Source organism: Dunckerocampus dactyliophorus, chromosome 14, assembly GCF_027744805.1.
Source record: "Dunckerocampus dactyliophorus isolate RoL2022-P2 chromosome 14, RoL_Ddac_1.1, whole genome shotgun sequence".
Taxonomy (NCBI): Eukaryota; Metazoa; Chordata; class Actinopteri; order Syngnathiformes; family Syngnathidae; genus Dunckerocampus; species Dunckerocampus dactyliophorus.
In genome coordinates, this window is record NC_072832.1 from 18,203,441 (window position 1) to 18,222,633 (window position 19,193).

General features: G+C 39.7%; 1 protein-coding gene across 2 annotated transcripts in view; it reads right to left on the bottom strand.

The window, feature by feature from the left end:
- The window catches only part of LOC129193662 (inositol polyphosphate-5-phosphatase A-like), a 211,637-nt gene that overhangs the window by 37,007 nt on the left and 155,437 nt on the right, over nt 1–19,193 (bottom strand). For both annotated transcript variants that reach the window (XM_054798096.1, XM_054798097.1), the window contains exons 10-11: nt 4,583–4,678; nt 2,651–2,725 (exon numbers count right to left, since the gene is read on the bottom strand). In XM_054798096.1, coding sequence (XP_054654071.1) covers nt 2,651–2,725; nt 4,583–4,678 — 171 coding nt within the window. The remainder of the gene's footprint in view (nt 1–2,650; nt 2,726–4,582; nt 4,679–19,193) is intronic.

Genomic DNA, 19,193 nt, shown 5'->3' on the forward strand with positions numbered 1-19,193 from the left:
GAATAACAGCAAGCTCCAACAGTTACGCAGTCATGATGCTTGCACATTTCTACTCAAGAAATTGTATCTCCACACAGTAGAGTACAATATGCACGTTTCACCCTTCATTTTTTTGAAGATGAAATTACTACATAATATACTGTAGGCGAAGTGTATCCAAAGTGTGGCGGTTGTTTTTATTTATTTATTTATTTATTTATTTATTTATTTATTTATTTATTTTTTAAATTTTTATTATTTATATATATATTTTTTTATTTTACTAGAATTAAAGTCAAGAGAAAAAAAAATGTAATCTAATGAGAAAATGTCATAATTTTATGAAAATAACATCCTAATATTATGAAGAAATACTAATGTCATTTTAGAAGCATAAAGATGAAATATTAAAGAAAGACATTTTTTAAAAGTCCTAACATTATGAAAAATGAATAATAAAGTTGTACAGTAATTTGGGGAAAATTAGGTTGCAGAAAAAGTTAAGGTAAGTCAAAGTATTATGGCAGTAAAGTCTTAATTACAAGAAGACAATTTACACGAAGAAAAATATCAACAAACATATAAACGCAACACTTTTATTTTTGCTCCCATTTTTTATGAGATGAACTCAACGATCTAAAACTTTTTCCACATACACAATATCACCATTTCTCTCAAATATTGTTCACAAATCTGTCTAAATCTGTGATAGTGAACAGAGTGTAGTGAAATTAAAATAAAACAACAGAAATAAAAACATAATAATAAAGAAATACCAAATTTTAAGTTAAAAAACTCGGAATATCCATCCACTTTCTATGCCGCTTATCCTAATTAGGGGGTATGCTGTAGCCTATCAGTTGACTTCGGGCGAGAGGTGGGGTACACCCTGGACTGGTCGACAGCCAATCGCAGGGCACATATAGACAAACAACCATTCACACTCACATTCATACCTATGGACAATTTAGAATCGCCAATTAACCTAAAGGCCCTGTCACACCTTGACGATTTAGCCAGCGCATGCCCGACGTGATCATTTTGATGGCATACGTTGAACTGTCGACGTTTTTTTCAATTTTGGGCGTATACATAGTGTCTTCATAACGAGTTTGACGTATACTGTACATGACGTATTAGTAACTTATATAGAACGTTTCTATAACTTCTAGACAACTTATACCAACGAATGCGTAGCGTGTTGCTGGCGTTCACAACTTATGCCCAACGCCAGTCTAACTTATGCAAACCGCACTGCAGCGTATGGCCGACGATCACGTGCCGTAGCCTATAAAAAGGCTGCCACTTGATGACTCAAATCATAACCTCACTAGACATCGCAGTGTCAACGTCACCATCATGCCGAAGAAAATTTGTAAGACCGCTGCCAAGAAGTATCAGGGCAGTGATGCAGGGCGAGGGCGAGGATGTAACAAGGATCCATCACCACCCACAGCCTCGCCCTCCCACTCTCACTCTGATGGAGATGACGCAGGTTCTAACGCCTCTCAGACATCGTCAATGGAACCGGAAGCTGCTTCCCCAGTGGCCACCATCTCCTCTCAGCCAACCCTTGCCAAGAAGCGAGCGAAGAAGACACAGTTTTCTCTCAATGTCCAAGAGGAGCAGGTAATGTGTGATTTCCTTCGTGAGAACACCATCCTCTGGGACATCAAGAAGACTGACTACCGGAGAGTGGACAAAAAGGCAAAGGTACGCTTGATATTATCTTGACGTATTACGACATGTGCGTAACTTACAAATAACGTGTGTGAACGGGCGTCAACGATCGCATAACTTATTGCCCGTGTATGCGGGACGTATGAATCCTACGTTGAAAAGTTTTGTGCATGCACAAAATTTTTGGACGACTTGGACGTACTATGACGTATGCCGGCGTGCTTCAGCGTGCTCTTAACTTACACAAAACTTACCCATTAACTTATTCGACGTATGCCAGCGTATTGGCCAAATTTTTCATACGTCCGCGTACGCTGGCTAAATCGTCAAGATGTGACAGGGCCTTAACATGCATCTTTTTGGAATGTGGGAGGAAACCAGAGTACCCGCAGAAAACCCACGCACGCATGGGGAGAACATGCAAACTCCACACAGAAATGCCCAACGGAGATTCGAGCTGAATGTGGGGGGGATCAAAAAGGGAGTAATGTCGGGTGTTCAGAGTTGAGTTTTAGCTTGGCGTGGGTTACAGCCGCAGCAGTAGCCTGAGTTGGAGATTATTGTGCCTTTTGTGAGATCATTCAAGCCTGTAATAAAAGCCGGTTATTCCGGCGATCAAGTCTGGTGCTTGTGTGTCTCCCCAAACATGACAGTAACATTATTATCACAATGTCTATAATAATTTTATTTATTTACAAAAACTTATTTTACAGTACCACAGCTATTTTTATTTTGTTTAAAAAAAACAAGAAAAGCGTATATGAAAAAGTTGAATGTCATTTTCATTGAAAAGATTCATATGATATTAACTGCACTGCTTTCCATGTACAGGAAATCAATGTGGTGTGTAGTCAATGGCAGCCAGAGCGACCAGACATTGGGGAGACCAAGTCTACCCCGGTCAATAAAAGAAATTAAACCTGTAATAAGTGACTTGCAATGACAAAACGATGGAGAGCGAATGAATATATAAAAAGTTAGGTTGACTTACCGAGGTCCCATTGTTTTCCCGGAAAACGTCTTGGTTGACATAACTAAAAAGCTTCTTTTCAAGCTGAAGAACAACCTGCATCAGTGGCGAGAAAGAGACCGGCCTCTGATTAATACCAATACTAATGGGACGAGCATATAGTAATTAGAGCACTAATGAACAGTGGAGCGCTGCAGTGTTAAGCAGTTCATTCTACACGTGTCTATAATATCACATGCCAGTGCACTGCATGCTAAACCTCTGCAGGTTTTAACAAGTCAAATTTAAGACTTTTTAAAGACCATACTGAATACAATATAAGACCCATTTCACTTTGCTTTTCCGATTTGCCATAGGATTCCAATGCCTTGGTGCCCAATGTTCCTAGTTTCAAAGGTTTCTTGCAGAAGTTCCAGTGAGCATCACATGTGTTTCCATACACCGGCTTCAACCATGCATTAAATTGTTCATTCTGGAGCCACAATTCATTGAACTTGCACTTACCCATTGATACAAATAATTCGGCTTGGCTGTGGGCCTTCGTGAGGTTTTCTCCTCTGTAATACACGGCGTGCATACAGCACACTAGCTGGTTGTGCGCGATACATTTTGATCGAGCTGCGCAGGTACTTTAGTTACGCGTTATGTTATAGCATCCTCCAAAATGGAAACGTTTAAAAGCGAGACTGATGTTTATGCATTTGTATTAAATAAAATGAACGGTCATACATTTTTAAGACCTTTCAAATCATATTCATTACATTTTATGAGATTTTAACGCCGTAACTTGAAATTACAGTGCGACCTTGGTTGTCTTATGCCCAGGTTCGTGCGCTTTTCGATTCATGTTGAAATTTTGCACCAGTTTGAGTATGTCCTCCGGTTAGCGTACAATAGCATGTTTTGTCATGTTATTAATACACTGTGTGAGTGCAATAGTGTTTTATGTCTTAATGTCTTTTTTAACTTTTAAATTACAAAACGCCCTTTGTAGCAGCTGGCTAATACATGGAAACAGCAAGCGGAACTCAGCTTTGTTGCCAGTCTATGAGGTCATCAGCAGTTCTTTGCTAACTAACACAGTTACGCCACAAGTCTTAAAAAATGTTAACACAAAACACATCTTTATAGTTTTACAATTATAGTTTTACATGCAGTGTGCAATTCTAAATACATATAAATGATGAATGAAAAGGATAAATGAACATCGAAGGTTATTTTTACTTTCACTGCAGACATAATGACGTGTTGCCAAAGACACAATGTGGCAGCGAGATCAACACGGACACCACCTTTGCGTTTTTTTCATGAGTTATTTCTTCAATTCAATAGTCTTTAACACTCTTGAATAAAAAAAAAAAAAAAAAAAAAAAAATCTGAGCAAAACACAAAGATGGTGTCCGTGTTGATCTCGCTGCCACATTGTGTCTTTGGCAACACGTCACTGTGTCTACAATGAAAGTAAAAATAACCTTAGATGTTCATTTATCCCTATAATTCATCAGTTATATTATATTTATATGAATTCAGAATTGTTTTCTGCAAAACTATAAAAACTTGCTTTTTGAGACTTAGTTAGTTAGTTAGCAAAGAACAACAGAGTCAACCACTGTCAACCACTGATGACATCATACACGGACGACGGAGCTGACTTTCACTTCCTGTTTCCATGTATTAGAAAGCTGCTAACGAGGACATTTTGTCATAAAAATGACATTGCATTAAGAACATTAAGAATACAGTTCACTCATGCTGTCGTATTAATAATACAAGACATGCACCATATTGTACGCTAACTGAGGCAGGATAACCGGGGTTGCCTTGTGTATGTACTTTTTATATATATATATATATATATAAAATACATAAGAATATAAAGGGTAATATCTAAAAAATATACATATTTTCCAAAAAACGTTCAATTTAATAGTCTGTCTCATGATTATGGCTTACCTTTCGGTCGTTATCACTTTCTCTGAATATTAACTTGTCGACTTCATTGGTGTCGGTGGTTCTGACTGTCTGCATGGTGGTGGTGGGGCAGAGACTCTGTAGGTGGGACAGAAAAGAGAAATATATACTTTGTGATAAAATGGACAACTTAAGGCTAAATCCCAATTCTACCCGTTACCCCTCGTCTGACGCCTTACCCCGTAGGTTTTGCGCGTTCACAAGAATCACCTGGTGTCCCAAGTCTCCTTAAACCGAGGGGTAAGTGTTAAGGGTTACATACCCCTTGATAACGAAGGGGTAGCTGAGCTAAAACACATTACTATGCTACTATTACTATTGTATTGACAATGAGTTAATAGTTGTATTAAGTGAAATCCGTGTAGTAGAAGTAGATTTTGTTTCCCTGTTTTTTTATATACGTTTTTTGTTTACACAGGATGTTTTTTCATGTACAAGATGTTTTTTTCATTTATTATAAATGTTTTTTTATCTTACAGTGCATGTTTTTTTGTCCACAGGATGTTTTTTTTTGTTTATTATGTTTTTTTTGTTTATAGTACATGTTTTTTCCATGTACAGGATATGTTTTTTTCGTTTATTCTATATGTTTTAAGGCTGTAAAACCCCTCACCACACACTTTCTACACTTTTCTCAGACAGGCATTAACATTTTCTCACATTTCTCTTGTTTAAGCACTCTCAAAGTTCAAACCTTTGTAGATTTAAATAAAAGAAAAGAAAAGTACACTACTGTAGAATGAAACCAAAGGCCAAAACATTTATTTGAGAAATGAATATACAGTATAAACGTCCCTAAAAATATATATAAACAACTTTTCTTCTGCTTAGTCTAAGGCCATTTTCCATTAAAAAGAATTCTGTAAATGAGGCAGTCCCTACAGTCCCTGAGCCAATCGGACGCAGAACACAATGCGCGTTCATACACTGTAAAAAAAAAAAAAAAAAGAAGCACGCTACACTGTTTTGCACACACACACAAAACGTCAAGTCAAACCGCGTTATAGAGAGGGAACACTGTACAACAAAATGCAACTATGGACTTTCCTACAAAACTATCAGAAAGAACATCAACGACACGGAGAGCAGGGTGAAAACAGGGAGGTTTTTCAAACTTGAAATGATGCTTGATAAGGTTTATACATTTGTTGATGATGTTTGTTATATTTCATATGGATATTGATGTTGTTTTGCAATAAATTTGACAGTTTGTACAAATGTGTGCCTTTGTTTTTTGTTTTTTAAAAAGGTGTTGTAAGGTAGGCTGTATAACATTAAAATAATGTAGACATGTATGCACCTTACTTTATGGTGGGAAACATTTATTATGAACCATTTAATGATCTCGTCTGCCTATGTCACAGCCAGCAAGTGGTGAAGGGTGATGATGTAATAAGAATCAAGTGGTGTCCCATTTCTTAGCCACTAAGAAATGGGGCATCATATTCCCCTTGGCCCTGGGTTTTAAAGGGTAGGGGAAGGGGTAAGACGAGGTGTAAGACGAAGGGGACGGGCTAAGGGGTAGAATTGGGATTCAGCCTAAATGTTTCCTTGATTCCCTCGTGCAACATACGCTGATTATAGTCCAAACCACACACATTCTGTAGAATCCTAACACACTTTTCATGCAGCACTGAAACACAACACAAAGCATCTCCTTAAAAGCATTTTTAAAGAACCTTCCCACAAAAATGACCCCCTAACTGTCCTTTCTCTTTGTCTGGCTCGATGTACCGACCCCATGGACTGTGTGTATGCTTCAATTCCCCTTTGTGGACTCTTTTAACAATTAGCTAAACATTCCACCATCTGTGTTTGAAGACAGTTGAATGAGGTAATCCGGGAGCCGGTGGTTCCCATACCACACGGCCGACACTAGATGACCTGATTGAAATTCAAAGCACAAATTAGATAATCAGGTCAAGCCAAGATAGCGGACAGAAAAAGGCCCTCTTGGAGTGAAATGTTGCAAATAAGTCGTGTTTTGGCCTGGAAGAAACAGCACACTAGATTAGACTAAACACTGTGTTCTGACAAAAAGTGGAACACCCCCCCCCCCTCCCCCCTCCCCCCCCCCCCCACCACCACAACTACCCCACTCCCATTTCTCCATGCCCGCCTCAGTCTATCCACACATGCAATTTTCTAAGACCCTTACAAATAGCTCCATCTTTCACTCATTAGAGCATCCAAATGGAGGGTCAATATGGTCACCTGTCAGCCAAATGCTAATGCCCTTAAGTGTACTTAAGCAGCTTTGTGCAATGAATAGGCCAAAGAAGAAGCTAGGGAGAGGGTAAGAGATACTTTCCCCGTCAAAAAGTAATTGTTCCCACATTCAGAGAAAATAATCTTTTCCCACCTTTATTCTCTCACGGGTAATGTGTGGAAATGGTTTAATATCGCCAATTTACCTCATGTTCTATGATAAAACATTGTAGAACATTTGAAAGGGATGAATGGATAATATGGGATTTAAGCGCTTGTGAAATATGAGCAATCGTGCTTTCAGATGCTTCACTGAACATTACGCTGCAAATCCAAATGGAAACGAGTCCAAATACAAGGTACTTCCACAAGTTCTCATTTAACCATTCATGGCTTACTCATTGACAAACTTGGAAACTTAACAGTTTAAACGCAGACAAAATATTTAGGTATGCACAAGACCTTTAATAACCTTTTGCAACATTCGAACAATAATAATGAATATTATTATATTTATGAAAATCATATATCAGTAGAACAGTGGTTCTCAACTGGTGGCTCGGGAACCAAAAATGGGCCGCGGATCCATTCTGGTTTGGACAGCGACTCAAAAATTACATTAAAATGAAGTTTTATACAAAAAATGTGTGACCTATTTTTTTAAAGAAAGATTTCGCTACATTTTAGCCATCTTCCTGTTTGTTGTATATTCATTGCACTGTATTAAGTGAAATATCTCATTTTGTGGTCTTATTTGATGCAATTTTGATATCTAATTTTAATTTAGGCATTAATTTATGCATTATTTGTATGCATGCAGTTATGTTCTCATTTCCTTGACAAAATGCCTTAACAAATTCCTCTAAAATGCAGTTCGGGCATTTAATTATGTGCATTAATGTTAAAAATATAAGCGATTAAAAAAAAACTTGCTTGCTTTGCTTGAGTTAAATAAACAAATGAATAAATTAATATTAATTCAGTATTTTTCTATGCCGCTTGTCCTCAACGAGGGTCGCAGGTGTATGCTGGAGCCTATCCCAACTGATCTGGGGCGAGAGCTGAGGCACACCGTGGACTATAAAGCACAATAAAATATAATAATGAATTGCTCATAAATTCCGTCGCGAGCCTTTACTGCCATCTCATCAAGCACTGTGTGTTTGCTCACTCACTTCCGCTTTTGTCCCCGCATACGATGGTGACAACAAGCCCTCCAAACAGCTGACTTCGGCTATGCCTGCAGGTACTGTAACTAGCAGCTCGCAACCCAAATTTTAGCTCAAATCAGAGAGAAGGCTCGTATCTAATACGTATCAAATAGTTGGGACACTGGTATGCAAAGGTACTGCTGTTTAAATGACAATAAAAAAATACATGCAGTGCTCCAGCACCTTCGTCCATTTCTGCTCAATATGTGTTCCCGCTTGTGGCTCAACATCAACTGCAACTCATTCTCAAACTACGGTGTGGGCCGAGGGTCAAACAGTACGTGCACAAGTTAATCGCATGTAAAAAAAAAAAAAAAAAAGTGGCTCCCCAGATGGAGACCATTTGAGAACTTCTCCTACAGAATACACAGTGGGTCCTCGGTTCACAATGCTCCGTGTTACAACGTTTCATGATTAGAAACACGCGTATATAAGAATGCAGTGTGTGCCTGCTTAGCCACACCGAGGAAGGATAACATCAGTGCGCCAAAGAAAAGGAAAGCCATCACCATGGTAAATTAAAATGAACATTATAAAAAGCTAAGAGAGACGAGAAACGGCCACCAATATTGGCCGCTCGACTGTCACGCCCATAATTAAGAATAAAGTTTATTGAACGTTAATGAATGCTAGAGGAGGAACATTACCCTTCCAGACTAGTATGGATTATACAGTATTTTAAAACAAACATACCTGTAGAAAGGCTTGCAAGACAACCACAAGTAAGGAGTTGTACTCTTTTTATTACTGATTCATATGATTTTTGTATTTCATGTTTTTATTACTGCATTTTATATGCCCTTCATGTGTTCGGTGTGCAGTGCGTGTGACTGAGGTGTTCATTTAAGTAGAAGTTCCGAACTACAAAGGCCGAGACAAGGCAGAAAACTGATGCTGTTATGTGAGGCCAAATCAGTGCGCTGACTCTGAATTGTGAAAACTGATCATTCGCTCAGTAAAGCACATTAGATGTAGAGGCACTTCCATTGCTTTGCAGAAGTGATGTTACCAGTAGAAGGTAAAATGTCTTCAATCATTTGGGCCTTTTAACCGATCCTGCAAAGTGACTTGGCATTGCATTGCTGCATTATGTGTCACAGGTCAACAATGAGTGTTTGTCGAGGGCCAGAAGCTGGGGGCTGAGATGAGGGGTCGCAGAGGAAAGCGCCGGCTTTATGCATCAATGGAGGATAATCTCATGACTGTCGCAGTAGGAAGCGGCTGTTTAAAGGAGCTCTCTATTCCAGCTGGTCTTTTTAGTGGAGAGGTTAAAGCAATCTGCCCCACTTCAAAGAGCAAAGACCCACATGCACACCCAAGCCTTCTGTCTCTGCTCCTTCCAACAGATGGAGGTGATCCACTGCGTTCAACTTAAACACTAAGAGACTCTAAGAGACCCGCAACACAGAAACGTCATATGCATTAAAAAGGGGGGCTCTCTGTGAATGTTTAACCAATGTATATCTAATTAAAACTGTGTACAGACAGCAAACCTAAGTGTGCATGTTGAGTTTTAAATATGTTTTTCACTTCGATTGCTCCCTATTACGGGTTGTGAAGAAGTTCTATTTTATTGCGCCGATGATTGTTTTTGTCGAGAGTGGTTTGGATTGTCCCTAATGGACGTACACTCATCCCTGGCCACTTTGCGCTTTGAATGTCACGGCTTCACTTCATCACGGTTTTTCAAAAATAGATGACTTAATAAAACATTATGTTTCATGGTTGAATACAGCCTATCATTAGCACAAAAACGCATGTATAAGCAAATTGTACATATTTTTGGTCAAAAGTTATTTTCATGCCGAAAAGTGGCTAAGTGAACTAAAATACAAATATAAAGCATTCAGAAGACAAATTCAAATGATATATAGTATTGTACACTAGGTGTCAGCCAAATGCTAATGCTAATGCACAAGCAGACTTGATCGCCTGAACAACAAGTTTTTATTGCAGATTTGAATTCTCTGAAAGCAGGCAATCATCTCTAACACGAGCTACTGTTGTGGCTGTAACCCACACTAAGCACTTCATGTCTAGAGGGCTCTAATAATGTTAAAAACTATATTTAGAAGGTCGTAAACAGGTTTTCCCTGCTCTATGAAAATATTCCATTTGTTTTGGACCCTCGGGACACAGTTTGTGAGGCACATTTAGGGCTTAAACCTGGATTGTGTGTTTAGCATTTAACGTGTTAGCTTCCGGCACGAGTGAACAATTTCAATTGAGGAGACAGGGTTCTGGTGCTGACTCTAATACATCAATTCACACTTTTATTGCAAATGTTGATCCAAAATCGGAGGAGAACGTCAACATCAAGCTAGCAGGACGGTTCGGGAGGGGTAGGCGTGAGCCATGTGTTAAAAGCAGACACTGTTATGGGCACATCGATTACAGCTGCAACAATTCATGAATTGACGATGAATCGATTATCCAATTCATCAACAACTATTTTGATATTCAATTAATTGATTTTTTAATTAAAAAATATAACGATCCTCTAATTTCAGCCTCTCAAATGTGAATACTTATTGTATATTATGTTCACACACATCAGCTTTGACTTTGGAAAACAGCGATGGATATTTTTGCCTCTTTCCCGATATGTTGTGAACCAAACCACTAGCTGTTTGTGTTTGGTTCAATTTGATTCTTTTGGTCCATCTAGGGATGGGCCAAACGGATTACTCAATTAATCGAAACAACAAGCTTCAGATTAATCGACTAAGAAAATAATTGTTAGTTGCCTTAGTGTCAATTACTCACAGATTTTGGAACAGAACACCCGCGAAAAGCGAGGATCTGCTGTATATTTAAACAATATTTAAAGCTCAATTAGCTAGGCAAGTCATGCACCAGACTGTAGCATAAGCAAGACAATGAGCACACTATTCATTCTTCATTAGCAAAGGCAGGAACAGAGGCTCCCCTTTATGTCAGCAAGGGCAGTGGCATTGTCACAATACACCATTATTTCCTAGCTGCCACACATGGCGCTTGCCAGCTGAGTTAAGGTGTGCCAGCGGGGCTGGCAGGTTCAGCAGGAATTGCTTAGCACTCTGATCGCTTTTCCTCCATTTGCCGTCGTTCATCATACCAATCCTGCATGCATGATTGCCATGTCCGCCCGAGTGAGGAAGGATGGAGGGTATTCAAAGCGGGTAACAACAAATTTGGCCTTCTGCTTTACAGCGAGCTATTACACCCGAACGCCAGTAAATCAGTTGCAACTCTCCCCACCCAACAGGACTGGACACAAGCCAGAGTCATCCACTCTTCTCTCCTTGGTGGCAGGCTAATTTAATGCTTCCAAACAAAGATTAATCACTGACAAACACAACAGGATTGTGATTCAAACGCTGAGGTGAGAGTGGACACATTATCAACAGTAAAGTTAGCCTGTGCGTGACCCGCTGGTCAACTGTTGACCCTCGTAAGGCTACCCGGTGTCACCCTTAACTGCAAGCGACGCAGTAACTCTCAACTCTTCCTGTGAACCCAGTGGACTGTGTGATGGTGCGCCGCAGGAGGTCTCCCAACCTGCCACGCCCTCGTCAAAAACGAGCTTCAACAGAGGTAAAAGGGCATGTGAGATAGCGATAATCCCTATTTATCTTGTGCATTATAACATCTGGGAAACTTCTCTAAAAACAATGGAACGCATTGAGGGCCACCATTCGGGTTTTACCTTCAGAAACCGGCCCAAAGCATTTGTCCCCTCGGAATAGATAATGGACAGGCCACAAATCATTCCAGACAACAGGACGAAAGGGTTTGTGAGTGTGTGAGAGAGAAACTCAATGTATGTGTATGTTTTGTGTGAGTGCGTATGTGTGTGTGTGTGTGGTGTGTGTGTGTTCCCCCCCTGGTATTTAACTTCTCTGCTGGCCCATTCTGCAGGGCCCCGCAGGACAAATTGCCCAGCATGGATGTCTTTGAGAGGCAGTGCAGCGCGTAGAGAAAGAGACAGGGCTGAAACACAGGGAACAGGCCTATAAAAATTCATCACTTTGACCCTGCCGACCTCCTGCAACTGGGGGGTTTCACGTACACACACACACACACACACACACACAAAGATACACAAGCCATCCAAACTTAGACTATTTTAAAATTTAACACTGCACACTTTGAGCACAGACTTGTACTCCTAAGTTAACCCCGTCCGACACTATAAGTGAAATCACAGATGTAGTGAAGCCTCTCCTTCAGACATTCATGGTGACAAACACAATAGCCGCGGAAAAAAGCTTTCTACACAGGAAAAGGCCACCAGATGCTTCATTGTGACTCTGTCTTCTGTGTAAAGTAGTGGCAGTAAAAGGAGGGTGGGTTCTTCTTCTGTGGCGCATTAGACCCAGTAAGAGGAGGACATTGTCTAAAAGCCGGGCTCTTGACACATTACGGCCACCTGTACAAAGAAAAGCTAATGAGAGATTTCATTTGGGATACCTCCCCTGCCACTTATATAGTCAGCATTTTGAAACCAACCGCGGCAGATGTCTGCAAGACTGTTTAACGTACCCACTCCTCTCAAGCTCTCAATAAGGCCATACATGCGCAGATTACTCAATAGCCACCTTAATGCGGCAGCCATTTGAATTCATTTAGCTGCATTTGTGATGTTTCTGAAAGGAAGCTTTGTTATCAGAGTGAGTAGCCACCGGCGAAACCACCATTCATGTTTTCTTTTTAACAATGCCGGCTTAAAAAGAACATTTGTCCCGCTAATGAGAAAACAAATTCATGACCAACTGTGCCACAGTCATTGAATCACATTTAAATATAGCCAAGAGAATCACTATTGATGGAGTATAAACACTTACTAAGCACTTAAAAAACATTGCACTCATTTAATTCACCTATTCCTCCATTGCCCGAGATAGGAATCAATTAAAGGAAACAGATAGTGAGGCAATCTGTTGCGCCTGAGTCAATTACTGGATATCGATGAGGCACTCACTGATTAGTGACTATCCAATAAGAATGCAGAGTCTGGTGGGTTCATTACTCCGCCATTGGACAGACATCAGCATCAAACAATTACAAAAGCTCTAGTGTTGTTCCTTGAAAACAAGTCTGATACCTATTACGCATTATCAGCAATGTAGATGACACCTGACATGATTCGCATGTATTCACTGGATTGAACTGGGAGTTCACAAACACAGTACAGTGGACGCCCTCGCATTCGCATCCACGCCCCGTAAATTTGCATATTTTTTTCAGCAGAAAACACATCTCATTCACCCTAAAACGGTAAAATACAGGGCAAATGTACAGCATACATGTATCACAAAAGACCATCATTTTTGCATGCCCATGACTTTATGCTTCACTGATAATGTTTTTTCGGCAACTGTTGAAATTTTGGACTTTGTTTGGCGGTCATTGAATGCACCATAGTCGCAAAAGTGAAACTTATATACACTAATCTGTCGTTTAGCTCGGTTAATTGGTTCCTGGCCCGACCATGATAAGTGAATTTCCACTAAGTAGGATTCCTTATTTATAAATTGAATATTTTCATAGTTAGAGCATAGAAAGCCTGTTTACGACCGTCTAAATACAGTTTTAACTAGGGATGCTCTGATCAGTTGGCAACCGATCAATAATAGACGTTTTCCGTAAAAAACACATGATTGGCATATGCCGATAAATGCCATTCAAAGCAGACCACAAAAACCGATCGGCGTGCGGTGGAAAACACTACATATCTGCTGTGTCACGTAGGGTTGCTAACACCCGTATTCAGCCGACAACGGACGCGAGAATTAAAACTAATCTGTAAAACCTCAATGATTTTAGTTTGACAGCTTGGCACAGGCTATGCCAGTCGATGCCCGTTTGATCACTCCCTTATCAAACGCATTGCCGTTCAACTTATCTTGTACCTTTGTTAACATGCCTTGCTTAGCTGTCGCTGTCGGCAGCTAGGTAGCTCGCTAGCTAGAGTTATCCGCCCAGCTTCTCATCTCGGACTCCAGATGTGACTTTTTACTACAGTGACATTTTGTTTTTAAAACAAACAAGCAAGCTAGTTCGGTGCTCGTTTTTGTCCCAAAGGGAAGCTACAAGTGGATATCACGTTCATGGGGTACGTAGTAACTTTTTCAAGTGTCGCGGAGCAAATTTGCTCTCTTGTTGTTTATGTCTTGTCCTCAAAACACTATTTGTGTGTGGTTGTTTAATGAACATAAACACACAGTGAGTCTATCCTTATGATGGTGATACTATATCAGCTGATTTTGGGTAGCTCACCAAAGGGTCGAAAAATATTTGCTTCAAATCTCAGTGATTTTTATTACAACCGTTCAATTCAGACTTTATATCTTCATATAATTACAAATGGCCACAAAATGGCATAAATACGATGGCCACAAAGGTGTAATAGTGATAGAAGTTGGAGACCTGTGCAACCTGGACACTGAATATATTCTGTTTAAGTTAATCAGGACATGTTTCTATTTAATAAAGATGTGTATTATTTTATTCTGATCATTTTAACTTGTACTAAAACAAATAAATGAATCAACAATTTATTTCCAATGTGTTCGTATTGCGCGACTCCAAAACATGTACCAAATTAAATTCAGGTTTGTGTCAAATAGTACAAAAATCATTTCACACAAATTAAGGCAAAAAAAAAAGGCAAATTTTCTAATGGCGCCCCTGGCCAATACCACATAAATACATTGAAAAACGTACAGATGGGTATTGGAATCGGCAGCATAAAACCCTGATCGGACCATCCCTACTTTTAACATTATTAGAACCCTCTGGACTTGAAATAACAGCCCTATAGTCACATTATCATATTACCCAGTGTTAAAGTATATATATAATAAAAGTAAATAGGCCATTTAATATTTATAAATAAGACATTTAAATAAAACTTGTGCTTTTGTGTGTTACTGTAAATGTGTTCCGGTGTTAGGTGAGTTGAGTGGGGTGCGGAGGGTTCAGAGCTGAGTTTCCCGTAGCCTATGCTTTTATTAGGGATTTTCATTGCGGGATCATTGTGCCTGTTGTGAGATATGTTGTGAGAATTTATACCTACATTCAAACCAAGCCTGTTGTTCCGGCCATCAAGTCTGGTGCTTGTGTGTCTCACCGAACATTACAGTAACATTAACTCGTGACACCTTGTGACCAGTGTGGGATACTACACATCATGGCAACACCTCTCAATGCATCTTCTGAATGCCTGATATTTGTATTTTAGTTTATTTAGCCATTTTTATGCATGGAAATGCTTAACTTAGGCCAAAAAATACGTAAAATAGTAAATAGGCCATATTCACACTCGAAACAGCATGATTCATTAATATATATTTGAAAAGCCGTGATAGAGTGTAGCCGTGAAATTCAAAGTGCGAAGTGGCGCGGGATGACTGTATGTGATCATATAGGTAAAGTGTACAGCATATAAGTACCACTGTTAAAAAGCCCCAATATTTACATGTTTATGTAAAAATACTTACAACAGCCACTTTTATTGCAAATGCCAAAATCAGCGAAGACGGGCAACATCAAGCTTGAAGGAGGGTTTGGAGGGGGATTGAGCAGTGTGTCTGGTGGTCCCAGATCTACTGTTTTTCTTTTTCTTCCCTCAATTTTGTAGCTATCAAACAGTAGCTATCAACAACTCTTTCCAGTGTCCAAGAGGTGAAGACCCCAGTGAGGCAGAAAAGTCCCTTCTCACACACAAAGAACACTGACTTATTTGAGCACCACCCTTTAATTTGTTTGCATCATTTCATCTTAATGATGGGCTTGTCTACCAGGGTGAAAAAGAGGTGTAATTCAGTCGAGGAAAAGGGAAAGAGGAAGGTACTGGAAGAGGGGTGGGATGTTGACACCCCGCCACAGAGCGCTAGGCAACCATCTAGTGGGTGGGCTTTGTGATACATTTTACCAATTTTTCATGCCCATCCCTCTTGATGTGACCCCACTCAGGGCCTTTTATGCTCCTGACAGCTCTGCGCAGGAAAACATGCTGCCGCTCTGATAGCATGAAATCGGGAACAAAGACCCCCAGGGAGAGGAGAAGGGGGCGACTGAGGCCCACTGTGCTTCGGTCCCGCCTGGCTCTGGCCACAAACAGATGTTAGGCCAACCCCGGCGAAAAAGGAGGCCCTTTAAGAGAAATGGGCCTGAAATGCATTGTTTTGGGCCTCTACTAAGACAAAAATGGGAGCAGCTCGCCTGAAAGGGCTGTGCAATATGTCCGTCACTGATAAATCACACAAGGAGGACTAAAAGCCCATGAATTCGAAATGTGGCCATTAATGCGCTCTCTTAAATATGATGGGATAGTTGCGTGCAGGTGTGAGTGCAGCTTGGTAACTTAATGTCAGTGGGCTGAGCTCTTTAAAAGCTCATGGTGCCAACACTGACTTTACCGCTGGAACACAATCAGCCCTTTGCCAATGCAATGACAGTAACGTACACACTGGGAAACAAAGTGATAGAATTCACAATTCTAATATTACAATAACAGACAATTTATTCATTACTGCTATTATTATCTGCAGTCTTGAATTCAAGCCATTAAAACCCATGAGCTCAAAGTTTTGAAGAGGAATTGTGACAGACTTGAGTGAGCAGCCATGTGTAGCCTTTCTTTTACAGACTGCTTCATTGCATATGCATAAGAGCAAAGTCAAATGATTAGAATGCTGGGAATAGCAATGGGGATGCTGTGTACCACTGCATGGTGCACAGCCCCCACAGTCAACACATTATTTCGCCAGCCTTTTTATGATCGAGAAAACATGACTTTTGTGCATGTAGAAGAAAACAATAACGAGGAATGCATTATTTAAAATCTGTTCAACCTTTAAAAACGTAGGTTTAAGGCGGTGGTTCTCAATTATTTTCTGCCATGCTTGATATTTATTTATTTATTGTTTATGTATTTGTACAAACTACTGTATAATTTGCTGGCACCAGCCCTCCCGTTATCAAAATATAACTATGAGCTGAGATAACATCAACTTAAAACAAGTTTATCAAGTCAGTATTAACAAGACATCTCTGTCGATGTGACAATCAAAACAGAGAAAAAAAGCGCAAGATGATTCACACACGGATCTTTCCTCATTTGCTACCACATGCACGATAAACCCAAGTTTGTTTGTTTTTTATTCCGGTTATCATTTTCTTTCCTTCATTTTTCCTTTTATTTCTGTCAAACACTTCTCTGTTGCTCACCCTCCGTTAGCTCTGCACATGGTGTTCCTGTGTGCTTCTGCTACTGGGTAGAGCAGGCAGCTAGCCTGTTGATTAATTTGAGCACTCCTGCCACCTAGCTGCAGGCTTCTGTACCGTTCAAGCATAATACCATACATGCAGGCAATGCATGAAGACACTGATACTGAAAGTCCCTGCCACTGACACCTCACCCCTGATTTAAGTAATAGTACAGTATATTCATGCCAAAAACGATATTGGGAGCATAGATTAGTAACTACCAAGGAGGATTGAATGAATAATGATCAGGCACAGTAAATACCCATACGCAGAAAAAAACTTGAGCAAAAGGATGTGTGAAATATGCATTAAATTGGGGAAGGAGGAGGTCAAGAAAAAAAAATGAGAGGGGAAAAAAAAAAATCTCAAGAAAGAATTACGAGATCACAAGAAGATTTTGAGAGATCCCAAGTTTTTCAAGTCTTTGTTAAGCACCGGTATTTCCAGGTCAGCTGCTCCAATGATGCTGAAGTTGGCTTCTGATTCGCAGTTTAGTGCAACTGTTTGTATTGATAGTCTGTTTTTTGTGACATATCTTACTGTGAAAACATTTTAGGCAAGACATTACCTTTGCCTGATCCCAACTGTGGTATTTGTGAAAGCTTTCTTACTTTTCTTACTTTAGTTTTACTTTTACGCTTGTATTATTTATCTGTGTTTTCAGCATCTACAGGCAGAAAATACACAGAAATGTGCCTTTATTTCATTTTCTCAAATGAAAAAGAGGTTTTAGAAATTTGAGACTGTATTATAATGAATGTTTAGCCTCTGTAGGATAATAAACTTCAGATTTGAGAAGTGTAGGTAGGGTGGATTTCCAACTGGACCAGGTCTAATGTCACAGTCACAATGCATATTAAGGTAATTCCACTTTAAATTTAGTCGGAGGCTGATGAATTGGGCCTGAACTTCAAAGTCGTAAAATCTTCTTCAAATTTCTCTCCCTTGCATAAAATCCATGTTTTCAATAAAGAACACTTTTTAAGTCTTTATAATTTAGGCCAATCTCAAAATAAAATTCTATAAAGCTTTCCCATCGTCTCTATCATTAAAAAACACAAGCTGACCCGGAAATAGCGAACATAAACAAAGGCTATTTCTCAGGATCTCGCATTGTTGGGGCAGCCCTCCCCTCACTGCAAGACATTTATAAAACTAGAGTCCTACGCAGAACACACAACCTCATCAAGGACAGCACACATCCACAACACTCATTATTCACACTCCTACCGTCAGGCAGACGCTACAGGAGTTTGAAGTCCAGGACCACAAGGCTGGCAACAGCTTTTACCCACAGGCCATCAGGCTTCTCAACGAAGCACTCGCACACGCCGCACGCAACACACGCACACACTCATAGCACTTTATTTATTTATTTATTTATTTATATCTGTATTAATGTCTCTTCTGTTGTTGTTGCTTAATTTATTGGTATATATGTTTATGTGTTTATGTTTCTTATGTTCTTATTCTTTCTTGTGTTTTCTTTCTTTTCTTGGGAGAATGAACAGAATAAGATTTTCATTGCATGGTATAACTGCTGTTTTACCATGCACATGACAATAAAACTCTCTTGAATCTTGAATCTCTTGAATCTCTTGAATCTCTTGAAAGGTTTCTCGGGATTAGTGTTTTTGTTTTTTTTCACCATGTCTCCTTAGGGCAGCGGTGTCAAACTCGTTTGCATTGAGGATCACATCGCAGTTATGGCTGCCCTCAGAGGGCTACTTGCAAGTGTCAATATATAAGAATATAAATACTGTATGAATATAACCTCATGAATTTATTACACAGTCGAGTGTTCCAGTGAGCGGGCATAATATACAAAATATATAACAAACAACAGAAATTCATCCAGAACTGGACCATAACAACTGAGAAAGCATCGGCGTGAACGAAAACTTCCGGGTGGGAACCTC